Genomic DNA, 17854 nt, shown 5'->3' on the forward strand with positions numbered 1-17854 from the left:
ATGCGGAGAGGAGGAAAGGAGGTGAGGAAGTGAGTGGGCAGTCACATCACATGGGTCTTTTAGTCCCTCAGCAAGAAATTTGGCTTCTACCCTGAAGGAGAGGGGAAAGGGCTGTTACCAGAGAATGCAGAAACATGTACATGTGGCCAAGGAGGAACAACTAGCTGTCTGGGCATCAAGGAATGCTTGAGATAGCTATGCGATTTCAGAGTTGACAGTGAAGAAGGGCTGCAGCATGAAGACAGGAGGACAGCTGGAGAAATGCAGGGCAATTACTGTATGGCCCAAGGGTGGGCCCTGCAGGGACTCAAAGGCCCAGTCCATGCCAGGCCAGCTGAGGGAGGAGAGGACAGCTGGCACTAACTGCGGTGTGGGTAGTTCCAGTCCTAATAGAACAGTCAGATAATGTGAGGGCTTTGGGTAGGATATATAAAATGATGAAGGAGAGTGGTTTCTGTTTCTTGAGGAAGTCTGTATCATTTTTAAAAATGGAATGTTAAAGGAGAATTTGTGTTTAGTAGATATAGTTTCAGTTTTGCAAGATGAAAACATTCTAGAAATTTATTGCACAACAATGAGAATATACTTAGCACAACTAACTGTACACTGAAAAAATGGTTAAGATGGTCATTTAATGTTATGTATTTTTTACCACTATAAAAAATTAAAAAGTGAGGGAGAAATAAAGACATTTCTCAGACAAAAAGAAAACAAACATGGAGTGTATGAGATCTTGCTGTAGGTCAGGTTGTGAATAACATGGGACTGACCTTTAAAATAAATACTGACAGATGTACAAAGAAGAACTCCAAAGTTCATTCAAACTTTGTGGGATCAGAAAGTCCTGGAAAAATAAGCATTTCTGCTTCCCAACTAGAGGACCCCTTGGAGAGTTGATACGTGTTGACTCTCTCTGCCATTCCCTCTGCCACTATTTCAGTGTCAGCACGGCCTCACGTGGCTGGCTTTGCCTTGTACCTCAAGTTCAGGCATGACTGGCTTCAGATCTTCTAGGAGGGACCCTCATTTAGTTTTCACTATCATACTGGTTGGTCTGCGATTTCTTTACATGGTTTACAAGCTTATTCATTATTAGAATTAACTTTTGAGATGGCTTTGAATTTTGAAAACATAAGAGTTTTTAAAAAAAAGTAGTGAATTTGAATTAATAATCTTCCCTAAATTTGTTGCTTTTCTACTCCAGCCAGAAACTAGAAGGCTGGATGGTTCTTTAGAACCTAGCAAGCCAACAGGAGTCTCTGTCTTGTTTAGATGTACTGTTGGACGTGAGTTAAGAGACAGGTGCAACTCCAAAATTCAATTCCAAAATCCAATCATGCCAGACACACTTCTTGGGGGCTTGGCGTACATTATATACAGTATCCATGTGGCAGGGCTAACTGAAGTGACACAAATATGAAATAAAATATAACAGGTAGTATAAAAATTTAAAAAAGTAGGAGAACCCAGAATCAAACCCAACTTGGCTTAATCCCACCAGACACAGATAAGGAAAACTTCTCCCACCTTTTTGATATCTTCACAATCTTCTGAGGAGCTAGGGGGATGTCGGTGGGTGGCTGTATAGGAAGCAAAGTCTGCTTGTAATTTTATCAAAGCCTCTTCACGCTCCAGAACCTGCAACCCAGCACAAGTCAGTTACGTTGGATGATCAATGCAACTGGCTTATTACTAGTGCTATTTTTGCAGGGTGTTCCTTTTTCAGCTCAAGTTTGTTGCAGCATTGTATGATTCATATTATATGAACTAGGGAGAAGGAATTATGTTCTCGATCCTATACTGAAGTTTTGCTAAGGCATAGACAGTGATTTGTCTCAAGTCTGCCAATGGCCACGTTTTGGACTCCCTCTTGATCCTCTGTACAGTCCAGTTCATGAAGCAGAAGAAGGTTCTTTGGAGGCTGTGATGGAAAGATGTGCTGAATCTCTCAGAAGATAGGATTCAAAGTTCAAGAAATAAAGAAGGCATCACCCATCATCGAGCTGATCTCCCTGTTTTATGCAACAGCTTCCCACTAGCTATCTATTTTACATTTGGTAGTGTATATATGTCAGTGCTACTCTCTAACTTAGAGGGGTGGGATAGGGACGGTGGGAGGGAGTCCTGGGAGGGAGGGGATATGGGGATATATGTATAAATACAGCTGATTCACTTTGTTGTACAGCAAAAACTGGCACAACAGTGTAAAGCAATTATATTCCAATAAAGAGCTAAAAAAAAAAGAAATAAGGAAGTTTCTTATGGAGTAGATGAATATGTACATGCTTTTTAAAATTTAAAAAAAAAATGAAACTTTTGTTCTTGTTTGTTGAAAATAATTCAAATAGAACCCAAGCATTGAAAATAAGAAGTGAGACTCTCCTATCCACTTATTCTCCCCTCTCTCACTTCTACTAAGGGGGAGGGGGGCATTACTGGTAATTTATAGTATATACTTCATTATTATCACCAAAGACTTCAAAAAACAAAAGTAGGATTGAACTCTACATAGGATTCTACAACTTTTTCTAAATAATACATCACAAATATCTTCCCACGCAGCCCTTACAGATCTGCTTCATCCTTTAATATGGATATCTCTTTAATCATTTCTCTTAATCTCTGTAACTACTTCCCCTACTAACTATTTCACAGCACCCTGGTTGTTGTGTGAGATTTTAAGTCTCTTTAGAATCTCAAACTTAGTGTGGATTGGGAATGCATACCACGGAGAATATGAACAAGAGGGAGAGACATTTGAGGAGCACTGGCAAAGAGATGATTTTAGGTGACTCTTTTCCCCTCCTCGCTTTCCTCATGACTTTATTTTGGATCTCTTGGGAAAATGTTCTGGAAGGAGACACTTACCAAAGCATTACTGCAGGCTAGCTTATTTCGAAGTTCCTGTATTAGATCATCCTGTTCAGAGACCTTTTGCCAGACTTCAGATAGTCGTTTCAGGGTCTCCTGATGCTCTTGAATCATGCAGGGAGAAGTGTATATACGCACTTTTGAATGATCACCCTTGTTCTCGGTCTCCTGGGATATTAAAAGATAATAGGTTGATTTTGTTCACAATTTTTGGGTCAATTTCAGAATGCCACGAGCATGGTAAATCTCTAGATCTATATTCTAAAATTTTATGTTCATATATGTGAATCAGAGCTTCCTTAACAAAAGAAAAAAATTAACAAGTGCACACGCAAGGTAAAAAGTTCAAACAGTTCACAAGAGAGTTCACTGAAAAGTCAATCTGGACCTTCCATGACACAGGTCCCCTTTTCCATGATGGTCTGTGTTACCAGTTTTTTTGTATATCCTTCAGGGGATAATTTATGCATATTTATATATACATATGTGTATAAGTATGTAACCCCCTACTTTTACCCTGTCCAAAGGAAAGTCTTCTGCATACTATTATAAACACTGTGTTTTCTGTTTAGGATATTTTCCATATTGCTATTTGTAAATCTATCTCACTCTTCTTTTAAAATTAATTTCAAACTGCACAAGTAATACACACACACACACGCACACACACACACATTTATAATCTTTCTAAAACACTGTGATATTACAGGCAAGTCTAAATTTTTCTTTGACCACCACCTCTAATCCCATACTTGCCATATTCTCCAGAGATAATTTGTGCATATCCTTCTAGAACTTTATCTATATATTTACATACATATAAATGGATATTTTAGAATACAGATATTATTTTGTCTTTTTGAAACATAATTTTTTCTCAACAAGGTGTCTTAGAAATTTATCCATGTTAGTACATGTGCTTCTATCTTGCTCTTTTAAATTGCTTTTAAATATGTTTATCCAGTCTCCTATTGATGGGAATATATGTTGTTTCCAAGTTTTTTCTAAAATGAAGCTGAAATATCTTTGCACATAAATCTTTAAGTACCTGTTCTAGTTTATGTGCAGATTAAATTTGTAGAAGTAGGAATCTACTTAAATAGGGTCTATTTAAAACGTCGATAGGTATTGCACAATTGTCCTTCAAAGAAAATGTACCAATTGACACTCTCATCAACATGAGTGTGTCTGTTTTCCTAGAATGGTTCTTTTTTTTTTTTTTAATGTCTTTCTCTAGATCATATGAAATCATGCATGAAGGTTACTATCTGTTCACTGGTCTGCACTAATAATGGGGTGAACTGATGCAGACAGGCAAAAAAGAGCAAAAAGTCCTAGTTTGGAAGGTAGATACTTTCTCCATTAAACTGTCTCCCTAACTGGCCCTTTTCAGGCAAAGTTAGAAATAGTTCATGTTCACTGAGCATGAAAGCTGCCATGAGCGTATAAATAATTCAGTGTCTATGTGGAAAAAGGAATGGAAAACAATAAAATAGTTAAGAAACGGGAAGATAATATCTATAGGTTCCAATATCTTCTTAATACTTAAAGGATGAAAAATAGAAATTAATTTAAAAGTATTAATAGAAGATGGGCTTCCCTGGTGGCACAGTGGTTAAGAATCCTCCTGCCAATGCAGGAGATATGGGTTCGATCCCTGGTCTGGGAAGATCCCACGTGCCGCGGAGCAACAAAGCCTGTGTGCCACAACTACTGAGCCTGCAATCTACAACTATTGAGCCCATGTGCCACAAGTACTGAAGCCCATGCACCTAGAGCCCGTGCTCTGCAACGAGAAGCCACCGCAATGAGAAGCCCACACACTACAACGAAGAGTAGCCCCTACTCACTGCAACTAGAGAAAGCCTGTGTGCAGCAACAAAGACCCCACGCAGCCAATAAATAAATAAATAAATAAATTTATTAAAAAAAGATTTCATTAAAGAAAAAAGTATTAATAGAAGAAAAATCCCCGGAATTGAAAAAAAAGATAGATCTTCAGATTTAAAGGATCAACTAAGTATTGAGAGACTTAATCAGAAATAAATTAAAAAAAACTCTGAGCCTAAAAACCTCCAGAGTTCAAAGAGATAAAACAGGTGACTCACAAAAAAAATGAGAAAGATTGAAATCTAACAATTCCTCTTTAATACTGCATGGTATAAGACAATGCAGCTATATTTTCAAAGACTTAATTTGTAGGTTTGTATACCCAGTCAAAATAGCATTCAAGAATGATGGTATGCAGCAGCTGATGACTTAGAGGGCTTGGGTAGGGAAGGTGGGGAGGAGTCGCGGGAGGGAGGGGATATGGAGATATATGTATAAATACTTTGTTGTATAGCAAAAACTGGCACAACAGTGTAAAGCAATTATATTTCAATAAAGAGCTTAAAAAAATGATGGTAAAATAAACCTTGTTCAGACATGGAAATTTTGAAAATTTTACCACTCGCTATTGTTTCTGAAAGAATTAACATGGAATTATTACAGCAAAAGGAAAAGTCCAAGAATGCAGAAGAGGTGGAGTACACTGCTTAGTGAGTAAAAGCTGGCTTTATTTGTAATCTTAAAATATACATTTTGTATGTCATATAACCAGTTCAAGAAATTAAAGAAAAGATGAAAATCTTTCAAATTTGTTTACATTAGAGTAGCATAATCCAGACACCAATATGAGATGAGAAAACAAAAAGTTAAGTCATCCAACAAATCTCACTTCTGAAAATAGATAACAAAAAATTAAATGTTAACAAATTTAGAATAGCAGTTTATTATAATTTAGTGTAGCAAATTTAGTATAGCAGTTTATTATAATGATATATACTTTAATAATATATATCAAGTAGGATTTGTTCCAGGAATGTAAGGATTGTTCCATAAAGGAAAATCTATTAATTTAATACACTTCATTAAAGGAAAAAAACTCTGTGATTACCTTGACAGATGTCAACAAAAACATCCAATAAAATTCAATATTTATTCCTGATAAAAATTCTTGTTAAGCTACATGACAGTCATATCTTCAGTTTCAAAAAGGATATTAACAAGAAGCCAAGAACAGATATTATATATACTTAATAGTGAAATATTAGAAACATTTTTAAAAAATGAGGAGCAAGGCAAGGATGCTATGGTTCTACACTATTCTGCAGGTCCTGGTTAACATGGGAAGGTGGAAAATAAGTTGTATAAATGCTGACAAGTAAGGCAATTTAGAAAAACCTGAGACAGTTGACTAAAAATCTGGTAACAGAGCTCAATAAAGTGGCAGGATAAGAGTTTTTTTCTACATCAGTAATAATTAATAAAATTAAATGTACAAAAGTGCTCATTCACAAAACCAATAACAGCTGTAATACAGCTAAGAGTAAACTTAGCAGGGAACATGTGAGCTCTATAAGGAAAATGTAAAATCTTACTGAAGGGCACACAAGAAGCCTTGAATAAAAGTAGAAGCATGTCATGTTCCATAGGGTAGGATAATTTCCCCCAAATAAATACATAATTTGAAAGTAAGTCAACATGAATCTAAATTTCACCAAGTTGTACAAAAATGGCCAAGAAATATTTGAAAGTAAAGAACAGTGAAATTGGACCTGCCCTTAAAGGAAGTATTAAAACGTACTCTCAGTTAAAGTCACTATTAAAAACTCTGATCCTGGTGCAGGAATGGGCAAATAGATCAAAAGAACAGAGAATCCAGAAAGAGAATCGATATGTATGTTGAGTTGGCACTTCAAATCAATGGGGAAAGGGTGGGATGTTCCCTAAGTGAAGTTGGGACAACTGGAGGTGCATTTTAATAAATATGAAATTACAGCCTTCTCTCATTATGTATATATGAAACATATATATATATATTTGTGTATGTGTATATATATGTGTATATATGTGTGTGTGTGTATATATGTGTGTGTGTGTATATACATATGTGTGTGTGTGTGTGTGTGTGTGTATGTATATGTATGTTCCAGATGGACTAAAGCTAAAAACATAAAAATACAAAATTTTAAAAGTGCTAAAAGACCATATAAGATAAACTTTTGCAATTTGGGAGGTACCGAAGGCCTTTCTAAACAAGACATAAAACCTAGAATCTATAAAGAAGAGCTGAGAGATTTAACTTCATAAAAATTAAAAACTCTTGCATGTTGAAAAATACCATTAATAAGATAAAATGAAAAGTTATAAACTGGGAGAAAATATTTGTAACTTATATAATGAAGCATTGTTACCTGTAATATATTAAAAACCTCCTATAAATCAACACAGAAAAGACTAACAACCCAATAAAAAATTGGTTAAGGATTTAAAAGCAATTTGTAAAACAGAAATCCACTTAGGAACAGGGCTCAATACTTCATTCATGAGGTGAGCACTGTGATGTGCCCCCTGGATCCCCTTCAGCAGTGAAGGACTTACTCCTCCAGCTATGGGGTGCTGCTCTAAGATACCCCTCAGCTGTCAGCCCTTTTTGGGGATTGCCTGGGCTGAAGAAAACTTTTGCCCGAGGTCATGTCTCTCCCTAGGAAGACAGCTTACATCCAATCACTGATCAACATGGAGGTATAAAGGCCAGCTCTCTTCTCCCCAGTTTAGAACAGCTCCAAAGGTCCTTCCAGGCCCAGAGCTCCCCATGAGGTTGGCTGCGGCCTTTGCTGGGATTATCACAGCTCAACTTCTCCTTCTGCCCAACCCTGTTTCCTTCCTCTTCACAGGTGTTGATGCCAAGAGCTCTCTCTAAAAATGTCCTGCATGTCAGTCTGTCTCAGAATCTGCTTCCTCGGGAACCCAACCCATAACTATTAGAAATAAAGGAAACGAAAATTGTAATGAGAAAATCTGTTTTTTTTTTTATCCCATCCATCATTTTAGCACAACTTAAAAAGACTGAAAACATACCCTGTGTGTGTGTGTGGAAATTACTGCTGGTAAAAGTGTAAACTGATAGAACCTTTTTGGTATTCAATTCAGAAGTATCTTTAAATCTTACAAATAAGCACTTCCTTTGACCCAGCAAAATCCCACTTTAGGAATTAACCCCATAGAAATAAGGCTGGTCACTACAGCTTGTTTGTAGTAGACAAACAGATCAGTAGATGGTACAGGGTACAGTCATACTACAGCATACAAGGTAGTAACTAAAAGAAATTGTCAAGATATGCATTTAAAAGGCGAAGTGTAGAACCACATTTATAAAATGACTCATTTATGTAAAAAGAAAACCCTGACATTTTATATATGTAACTGTATAGCAATAGGCTGGGGAAGCCTGCCAGTACTTAGAGGGAGGGGAGTGGGAGGAGAAGGCTGAAGGTGGACTTTTATAATTTAATCTCCATAATTCTGTCTAAGGATCCTATATTGTTGTATTACTTGTGTAATTTAAAAAAGCATTTAAAAGAAAAAAGAAACAAGTTCAGGCACTTCTTTGCTATGTTTTGTGGCTTTCTCCTCCTACTTGATCCTGAAGCTATAGTTTACATGAGTCCTGTGACCTGGAAGAGCCCCCTACTGGACCCCCATGACAACATGGAAGATTTGGAGCTCATTTGGTAATTCACTTTCTGCCTTATTTGAAGTGGTGGTCCCTTATATTAATTAAGGAGCCTTAAAATTCCTAAGGAGCAATCTCACAGGAGATGTGAAGGCTGGAAGTTCAAAGTTGAGGGCTACAAAATTCAAGGGAAGGAAAGACAACTGGTTGAAGGTTTGGGTCTCTGGTGGAGAGGCTGGGACCGTTACAGGAACCACCTGGGAGCTCCTGGTCCGAGTGGTCTGGTTTAAGTCCTACCTGACCGACCATCCCGCTGAGCTCCCCCTCCAACATCTTCACTTGGCACTCCAGTAACTCGATGTTGCTCAGGGAGGTCTGGTATTTATCCCTGTAGAGGTTTAAGCTCCTTTCTAGGGAGATGATCTTGTCCCCGGCCAAGGCGAGTTGCTCCTGGGCCAAATGGAGCTTCTCCCCTGTGTTCTCATTATGATTTTCCATTTCCTCCTCATAGAGAATCACCTGTTGGTGTAGGAAAGAAACCACACTGATCCCATGGAGGCATCTTATGAGGAAAGGGTACGGCTACAAGACCACATGCAGAGGAATCTTAGATTATCTTAACTAGAAATCCAGATGCAAAGAATAGGCCCAGCACAGATCTAAAAGCTACCGTCTATAAAATCAGAATGTTAATGATTAGAAAATTTTTTTAAAAGATTATCCTGTTTAGATGGTAAGCTTCTTAAAGCCTGGGATCATTTCTATTTCCCATTCTGCCTGATATGTAGTTAATTCAATAAAGACTTATTAGTTGATTAACAGGAACAAATGTATGGTTCCATTTTTTAAGAGTTTGAAATGCCAGTATTCTTTCTTTCCTGGGTATTCTCTAGAGGTCTAATTTAGAAAATGTGGAGCCCCTCGTGCACACAGGTCCATGTCAGCAAAGTTCCCTAGATATAGTGGGTGAATACAACCTGAAGTTCCTCTGGGATTTGCACCATCCTTATTTTGGTTCTTTTTCTTCCTAATCAATTAATTAGTCAACCAACTGACAGATATTTATTGAATGGTCATGAGCAACGTCTTGGGTACTTAGGGGTATGTGTACCTATACAACATAGGGTCCTCTTTCCAAGGATTTACAAACTCTTACAAATCGGGGGCGGGGGAGATACAATTTAAAATTAGCAAACAACTGTTGAGAGGGCTAAACTGCATTGCTCGAATTATATGTATTGAAAAAGTTAAGAGCAGGAAAGTCATCAAGGAAGTCTTCATGTGGGTTCAAATAGTTCAACAGAATTCAGATAGAACATATTTTGTTGGTCTAAGCTAATATATTTGCTGCCTGCCATTTGAGATTCATCTTAGGAAAAGATCATTTAGTTCGAGGTGTTTATTAGGTAAGGAAAAGAGGAAAGGGATATTTTATATTCAAACGTTTATAACAGAAGCTGTCGGTGAGGCCTGCTCATATCCCCTTGACACTCACCATTCCTTTGCATGCTAACCCCATTCCAACCACAAGCATCTTCAGTTCTTTGCCTGAGGGATGCTCTGGTCCCAGGAGTCCACTCAAGTGGAGGAGCAGGAGGAGGCAAGTGACAAGTACCGGGAAGTTAATACCCTCAGGTGCAACTCTCAACCAATGACTGGGGTGGTTGGCTGGGATCAGTCTGAGGTGTGTTCTACATTCTCTCCCAGAGTTCTTCAGAGGGATTGAACCCCAGTTTCCCGTAGCAGTGATCTTCTTAATAGTGATTTTCTTTATGGGTGTCCCACCCTTGTTTGACTCACTTCTCTACTCTCTCACTGTGCTTCCTGGGATCACCTCCTAAATTAACTAGTATTTATACTCATCCCCTTGTTTAGGATCTGCTGTTGGGAAACCCAACATTAGACAGAAGTTTGATACTTCTGTGAACAAAGTATTGGGGGAACTTGGCAGAATGCCTAAAGTAATATTTCCGAAGTTTTCCCATTTTGGGCTCTGTGTCAGTGAGAACTGCTTGCCGAATCCCACACCTTGACTTTATTTGGGACAACGGCATGCCTCATTAAAACACTGCATTTTCTTGCCTTCCTAAGAACCAGTTGTAGCCATGTGACTAATTCTCACCAATGGTATATAAGTGAAAGTGTTGTGTGGGGCTTCTAGAAAGTGTCCTTAAAAGGGAGGAGTGTGCCTTTCCCCACCCCACCTCTCACCCCCATCCTGATTATTTGGAACACAGATGTGATGGTTGGCACTCCAGCAGCCATCTTAGGTGACCTAGAAAGCGGAAGCTTTGAGCTGATAATGGTGGAAATGAAAGACAGTACCTCATGTACCTGATCACATGTGTAGTTACCATAACAGTCCTACACCACCTCTCTCTGACCTTCTTTTATATATCATAGACATAAACTATCTTATTTAAGACACTATTACTTTGGGGTTTTCTGTTATATGCAGCCAAATAGAATCCCAACTAATTCAGGGTCACTTTGTCTAGGCTGGACTCTGGTTTAAGTTAGGATGAAGCAGCCAGTTTTAACACAGGCCTGCATTAGCTTTATTAAACTATAGGTTTATGCTCACAGGCTTTGTCCCAGATTACATTTCGTAGGATAATCTTTCTTTGTTCCTTTCCCTCCCAATCCTTTTCAGAAAATTCTCACTGGCCATAATATTTCCTTTAAAAAAATTCCATGTTCTTTAAGGCCCTTCATAAAGCCCCTGGAGTTAGTTCTTAAGTAACAGCATCATTCAAGACAGTCCTTCGAATTTTATCTTTAAAGGCAGAGGAAGAAAATGCCAGAGGAGGCTGCCTGGCCCATTACTTCGAACTCACGGTTTTACTATTGCTAGTGCTACCACTTCCCAATGATTTGGATTTGGTCTTTGGAATTTGCTTGGGATTCTACAAGGATGATACTTTCTGGTTTAAAAAAAATACTCCCTTGGGACATGAATAGAAATGAATGTTCAGAATGTACTTAAGTCTACTTGATCTAAAACTCCAGTCTGAAAAAATGACTAATCTGGCATTCTCAGGGATTGACTCAGACTCAATGTCTTGTTCTCTTATCAGCTGTGCAAGTGCCAGGAATTTATATATGATCAAAACCTGATCTTTCTAAAAACGATTCATTTAATGGACCTTATACCTCTTTCATAACCCTCAGAGACCCAGAGTCTTTTGCATTTAAATTGCCATGGCAATAGAATGGAGATGATAAACGTACATGCACACCATACACACATAAGTGCATGCACATACACAGCCCCCCCATCCCTACACGCTTACAAACATACACACATACCCCACATGTGTTAACACTGGAGCTCTCACCCAATTATGCCATTCTGTTTAGTTCTCTCTCTTTAGCTTCAGAAAAATCAAGAATTAAAGAGGGAAAGTTGATAAAACCTGCTCAAGATGCTGTGAAGCTCTCCTCTAAGTCCAATGCTTGCTTTCTAGTAGCTTTGGCCTGATTTCTGTAGCTACATGGCATATGGGACATTTCCATAGTTACTTTATCTATACCTCATCTTCTTTCATCTTGCAGTGATGGTGGAGAATAACCAGGTCAGAAGTCTGCTTCTCCAGGACAGACTGATACTGCAGGAGGGAACAGTAAGAAGTCTGCAACTCCTCGGTGCGAAACTCCAGTTCTTGCTGAAGGGCCAGCAACTTTTTCTTGAGTTGTTGGAGTTGTCTCAGATGACACTGCTTATTGGGCTCAAACTCCATGTGTGACTCCTCAAATGCTAACGCTTGCTTCTTGTTCTGTAACTGAGATTGAATATACAGAAAGGCTTTAGATTGTCACCAAGCAGGCATTCATTCTTTAATTTTTAACCATTCACATCCATCTATCCACCCATTTATCTTTTCATCTCCAGAGCACTTATTAAATATTTCTCTCTATTCACAATTAAACATCACTTTGCACTTTCACTCTGTAGGAAGGATTTAAAAGAAGGAAAAAAACCATAGTTCCTTCCTACTATTTAGATCTACCATTCCTATTATGTAGGTCAGAAGGAAAAACATAAAGGACCTAGAGAGTAGTGTAAAGATACACTCGATAATACGCTTATGTTTTGTCTTCACGTATAAAGATAACACCATTGACCTCGAAGGGAATGAATTTCTGGTTATGGTTCTTGGACTAAACTTGATTATTAAAAATGCCCAGATAAAAGGACAAACTCTTGGGGAAATAGCTTTCTGGAATGCTGGGAAACGGGAAGCAGAGATATTGTTCAGGCACGTCTGGGCACTGACTCTCCTCCTAAAGGCAGATGTGACCTTGCAGATGCTGAAGGGTGTGTGTGTGTGTGTGTGTGTGTGTGTGTGTGAGAGAGAGAGAGAGAGAGATCTCTCCCTGCCAGTCCACAATCAACCTGAAATGCTGCTAGACCCCACCTACATTTTCATTCATTCATTCAATAAGCATATGTTGAACGCCTACATTGTATCGGGTATTCTGCTGACAGGACACATCCCTGAGTTGTTTATTCTAGTACAGTTGAGGTCTTTTCACTGAGTGTCTATATTTTCTTGCCCAACATTCCTGGTTGAAATGGAGCAGGACCCTACGGTCCTTCCCCTCCATGTCCTCCACCTGCCTTTTGTCCGCAGAAAAACTTCAGGCAAGGAATAAGTTTAATCAGAGAAGTGAGAAAATGCAGAACAGAAGCAAAGGAAAGCAGTCAAAGAAGACCAAATAATAAGAGTTTAGTCATTAAACAAAGTCAAGGACCTTTAGTTCCTCCTCAAGGGCTATAGATAATATTCTGAGCCATATCCCTTGAGCTGTCTTGTAGGTACTGAAACCCCCACCAGGTGGAAGAAGTTAACTACAGGATGCCCAGACTGTAGCCATGACCTAAGCTGCCACAATTTCAAGAACTGGCCTCAAAGAAATGGGAACAAACCAATCCTGGAACTGAAGGTTGACAGTACTTTAAACAATCAAGACGATGCTGATCAGATCACGGCATGACCAATTTCAAGATGGCTGTTAGAGCTGACTGTGTTGTTTCTGCATGTAGCTCCTTCCCTCCACCTATACATCCCTGAAACTCTCCTTTAAAAGCTCTTGCCCACTGATTGTCAGTGGGGGAAGTCAGCCTTTGGACATGAGTCTGCCCTCCTCTCCAGTTGCCAGCCTCTGAAGTGAAGCAAACTTTCCTTTCGCCAAACTTGCCCCTAGAGTATTGGCTTTAGAGGGAAGAGCAGCTGGATCCCACTTCCCGTAACATGGTGACATGTGAAACAGAGGCAGATGAAGAGGGTGGCCTGTAGGCATTCCTTAGCTCCCTTCTCTGCTTATTGTCTTCCTACTTGTTTAAAACCCTGTCCAAATCATGCTCTCCTTCTCGTTTTCCCTGCAAAGCTGTCTTTGCACCAATACCATAGACTTTCCTGACATGCCCTTAATGCGGCATTTCACATTCTGCCTTGCATTGTAATGATCTCTGTGCATCTTATCTTTTAATTAGATTATAAATTCCTGAAGGGCAGGGGTCGTGTCTACTCCTATAGGGCCTAGATTAGAGATTCGTACACAGCTAGGTATTGAAGGAAAGAAAGAAATAAAATAGAAAATAAGTAATCTCACTGGCTCCCAAGAATCTGAGCTTGTGGCCTTGTCCTCGTTAACCCACTGCTTTCGAACTTTTTTTTTTTTTTTTTTTTTTTTATTATTATTTTATTTTATTTTTTTGGGGGGTACACCAGGTTCAATCAACTGTTTTTATACACATATCCCCATATTCCCTCCCTTCCTTGACGCCCCCCCCCTCGATTCCCCCCCACCCTCCCTGCCCCAGTCCTCTAAGGCATCTTCCATCCTCGAGTTGGACTCCCTTTGTTATACAACAACTTCCCACTGACTATTTTACAGTTGGTAGTATATATATGTCTGTACTACTCTCCCGCTTCTTCTCAGTTTCCCCTTCACCCCCCGCCCCCTCCCATACCTCGAGTTCTCCAGTCCATTCCCTGTATCTGCTTCCCTGTTCTTGTCACTGAGTTCATCAGTACCATTTTTAGATTCCGTATATGTGAGTTAGCATACAATATTTGTCTTTCTCTTTCTGACTTACTTCACTCTGTATGACAGATTGTAGTTCTATCCACCTCATTACATATAGCTCCATCTCATCCCTTTTTATAGCTGAGTAATATTCCATTGTATATATATGCCACATCTTCTGTATCCATTCATTTGTTGATGGGCATTTAGGTTGCTTCCATGTCCTGGCTATTGTAAATAGTGCTGCAATAAACATTATGGTACAAGTTTCTTTTGGGATTATGGTTTTCTTTGGGTATATGCCCAGGAGTGGGATTACTGGATCATATGGTAGTTCTATTTGTAGTTTTTTAAGGAACCTCCAAATTGTTTTCCATAGTGGCTGTACCAACTTACAGTCCCACCAACAGTGCAGGAGAGTTCCCTTTTCTCCACACCCTCTCCAACATTTGTTGTTTCCAGACTTTGTGATGATGGCCATTCTGATTGGTGTGAGGTGATACCTCATTGTGGCTTTGACTTGCATTTCTCTGATGATGAGTGATGTTGAGCATCTTTTCATGTGTTTGTTGGCCATCTGTATGTCTTCTTTGGAGAAATGTCTATTTAGGTCTTCTGCCCATTTGTGGATTGGGTTATTTGCTTTTTTGGTATGAAGCTGCATGAGCTGCTTGTATATTTTGGAGGTTAATCCTTTGTCCGTTGTTTCATAGGCAATTATTTTTTCCCATTCTGAGGGTTGCCTTCTAGTCTTGTTTATGGTTTCTTTTGCTGTGCAAAAGCTTTTAAGTTTCATGAGGTCCCATTTGTTTATTCTTGATTTTATTTCCATGATTCTAGGAGGTGGGTCAAAAAAGATGTTGCTTTGATGGATGTCAAAGAGTGTTCTGCCTATGTTTTCCTCTAGGAGTTTGATAGTGTCTGGCCTTATATGTAGGTCTTTAATCCATTTGGAGTTTATTTTTGTGTATGGTGTTAGGAAGTGTTCTAATTTCATTCTTTTACATGTTGCTGTCCAATTTTCCCAGCACCACTTATTGAAGAGGCTGTCTTTTTTCCATTGTATACTCGTGCCTCCTTTGTCAAAGATAAGGTGCCCATATGTGTGTGGGCTTACTTCTGAGTTCTCTATTCTGTTCCATTGATCTTCCTTTCTATTTTTGTGCCAGTACCATACTGTCTTGATCACTATGGCCTTGTAGTATAGTTTGAAGTCAGGAAGCCTGATTCCACCAACTCCATTTTTCCTTCTCAAGATTGCTTTGGCTATTCGGGGTCTTTTGCGTTTCCATACAAATCGTAAGATTTCTTGCTCTAGTTCTGTGAAAAATGCCATTGGTAATCTGATCGGGATTGCATTAAATCTGTAAATTGCTTTGGGTAGTACAGTCATTTTCACGATGTTGATTCTTCCAATCCAGGAACATGGTATGTCCCTCCATCTGTTTGTGTCGTCTTTGATTTCTTTCATCAATGTCTTAAAGTTTTCTGCATACAGATCTTTTGCCTCCTTAGGCAGGTTTATTCCTAGGTATTTTATTCTTTTGGTTGCAATGGTGAATGGGAGAGTTTCCTTAATTTCTCTTTCTGCTCTTCCGTTGTTCATGTATAGGAATGCAAGAGATTTCTGTGCATTAATTTTGTATCCTGCTACTTTACTAAACTCATCAATGAGTGCTAGCAGTTTTCTGGTAGAGTCTTTAGGGTTTTCTATATATAGTATCATGTCATCTGCAAAGAGTGACAATTTTACTTCTTCTTTTCCAATTTGGATTCCTTTAATTTCTTTTTCTTCTCTGATTGCTGTGGCTAACACTTCCAAAACTATGTTGAATAACAGTGGTGAGAGTGGACACACTTTTTAAAAACTAACTCTTTTTACAGTTTTATTGACTTATCCTCTATATATCATAAAATTCAACTATTGTAAGTGTGCAGTTCAGTGATTTGTAGCAAATTTATAGAGTTGTGCAACCATTACTGCAATCCAGTTTTAGAATATTTTCGTCACCTCAAAAATTCCCTCATGCCCATTTGTCACTCCCATTTCTACCCCAGCTCCAGGCAACCACTAATCTGCTTTCTGCCTCTATGGATTTGCCCTTTCCAGACATTTCATATAAATGGAATCGTATAATATGTCATCTTTTGTGTCTAGCTTCTTTCACTTAGCATAATGTTTCTGAGGTTCATCCAGGCTGCAGCAAGAATCAGTATTCTGTTCATTTTTACTACTGAATAGTATAAATATACCATATATTCTTTATCTGTTCACCAGTTAATAGATATTTGGATTGTTTTGGGTTTTGGCTGTTATGAGTAATGCTGCTATGAACATTAACATGGTAGCTGCTGTGTGAACATATTTTCTTTTAATTAACTTGTTCAGCAAATATTATGGTATACCTGCTATGCGCTAAGCACTCTGCTAGGTAATGGGGATACAGAAGTGTATAAGACAGAATCCCTGCCTTCAAGAAGTTTGCATCTACTGGAGGAGGGTGGTGTGGAGGGAGAGAGAGACAGAGAGAGGGACTGAGAGGGGGAGAGAGAGATAGCAAATTAAGGAAGTGAATTATGTAGTTTATGAAGAGGAAAAAGTGCTATGGAGGTAAAGCAGGGGAGGGAGATGAGGAATGCCAGGATGGAGGCAGTTGTAATTTTGAATTAATTTGTTCTCATGGAAGATCACTTTGAGAAGGTGACATTTCAGTCAAGACTTGGAGGAGGCAGGGAAGGAGCCTGGTGGGAATCTACAAGAGGAACACTCCAGCAAGCTTCAAGGCCTGGAGGTGGGAGATGCCCGGTGGTGTCTGAGGAGCCACTTTGTTCTGGCTGGAGCAGAGAGAGTAAAGGGGAGAGTAGTACCAGATGAGGTGAGAAAGGAAAGGGAGGTGGGGTCCTTTAGGACTGTATATACCTTTCTGAAAGCTTTAATTTTTCATTTCATGGAGGTGAAAGGCCATTGGAGGGTACTGAAGTGATGTGATCTCCTGTAGATGTCACAAAGGACACACTGGCTCTTATATTGAAAATGAACTGTAGAGAGACAAAAATAGAAGCAGGGAGAGCAGCGAGGAGGCTACTATAAGAATCCAGGTGAGAAGGGACGGTGGCATGGACTAAGGTAGAAGCTGGGAGAAGTGGCTGGATTTTAGTGCATTGTATATTTGAAAGTAGACTCCAGAGGATTTGCTTCTGCGTTAGATGTGGGGTGGTGGGAGATAATGGTCATCTAAGGCAGGATGACTCCATGGTTTTGGTCTGAGTAACTGGAGAGATGAAGTGTTAAAGAGATGAATTCAGTAAGAGCTGGGACCCAAAAGAGAGAAAATCTTCTCTAGTGACAGTGAGTGGGGGCAGTACAGATAAGATCAGGGAGGCTCAGCCCAGTTCAGAACCAGAAAGACAACAGCTGATTGTGTCAGTTCAATCTGAAAGAGAGGACAG

The 17854-nt window shown here is 39.1% G+C and overlaps 1 protein-coding gene across 1 annotated transcript in view; it reads right to left on the reverse strand.

Moving 5' to 3' along the window:
* PMFBP1 (polyamine modulated factor 1 binding protein 1) overlaps positions 1-17854 on the reverse strand; it is a 49812-nt gene that overhangs the window by 21129 nt on the left and 10829 nt on the right. The window contains exons 3-6 of the mRNA XM_057710817.1: positions 11905-12147; positions 8669-8890; positions 2869-3039; positions 1528-1638 (exon numbers count right to left, since the gene is read on the reverse strand). Coding sequence (XP_057566800.1) covers positions 1528-1638; positions 2869-3039; positions 8669-8890; positions 11905-12147 — 747 coding nt within the window. The remainder of the gene's footprint in view (positions 1-1527; positions 1639-2868; positions 3040-8668; positions 8891-11904; positions 12148-17854) is intronic.

This window comes from Hippopotamus amphibius, chromosome 16 (genome assembly GCF_030028045.1).
Source record: "Hippopotamus amphibius kiboko isolate mHipAmp2 chromosome 16, mHipAmp2.hap2, whole genome shotgun sequence".
Taxonomy (NCBI): domain Eukaryota; kingdom Metazoa; phylum Chordata; class Mammalia; order Artiodactyla; family Hippopotamidae; genus Hippopotamus; species Hippopotamus amphibius.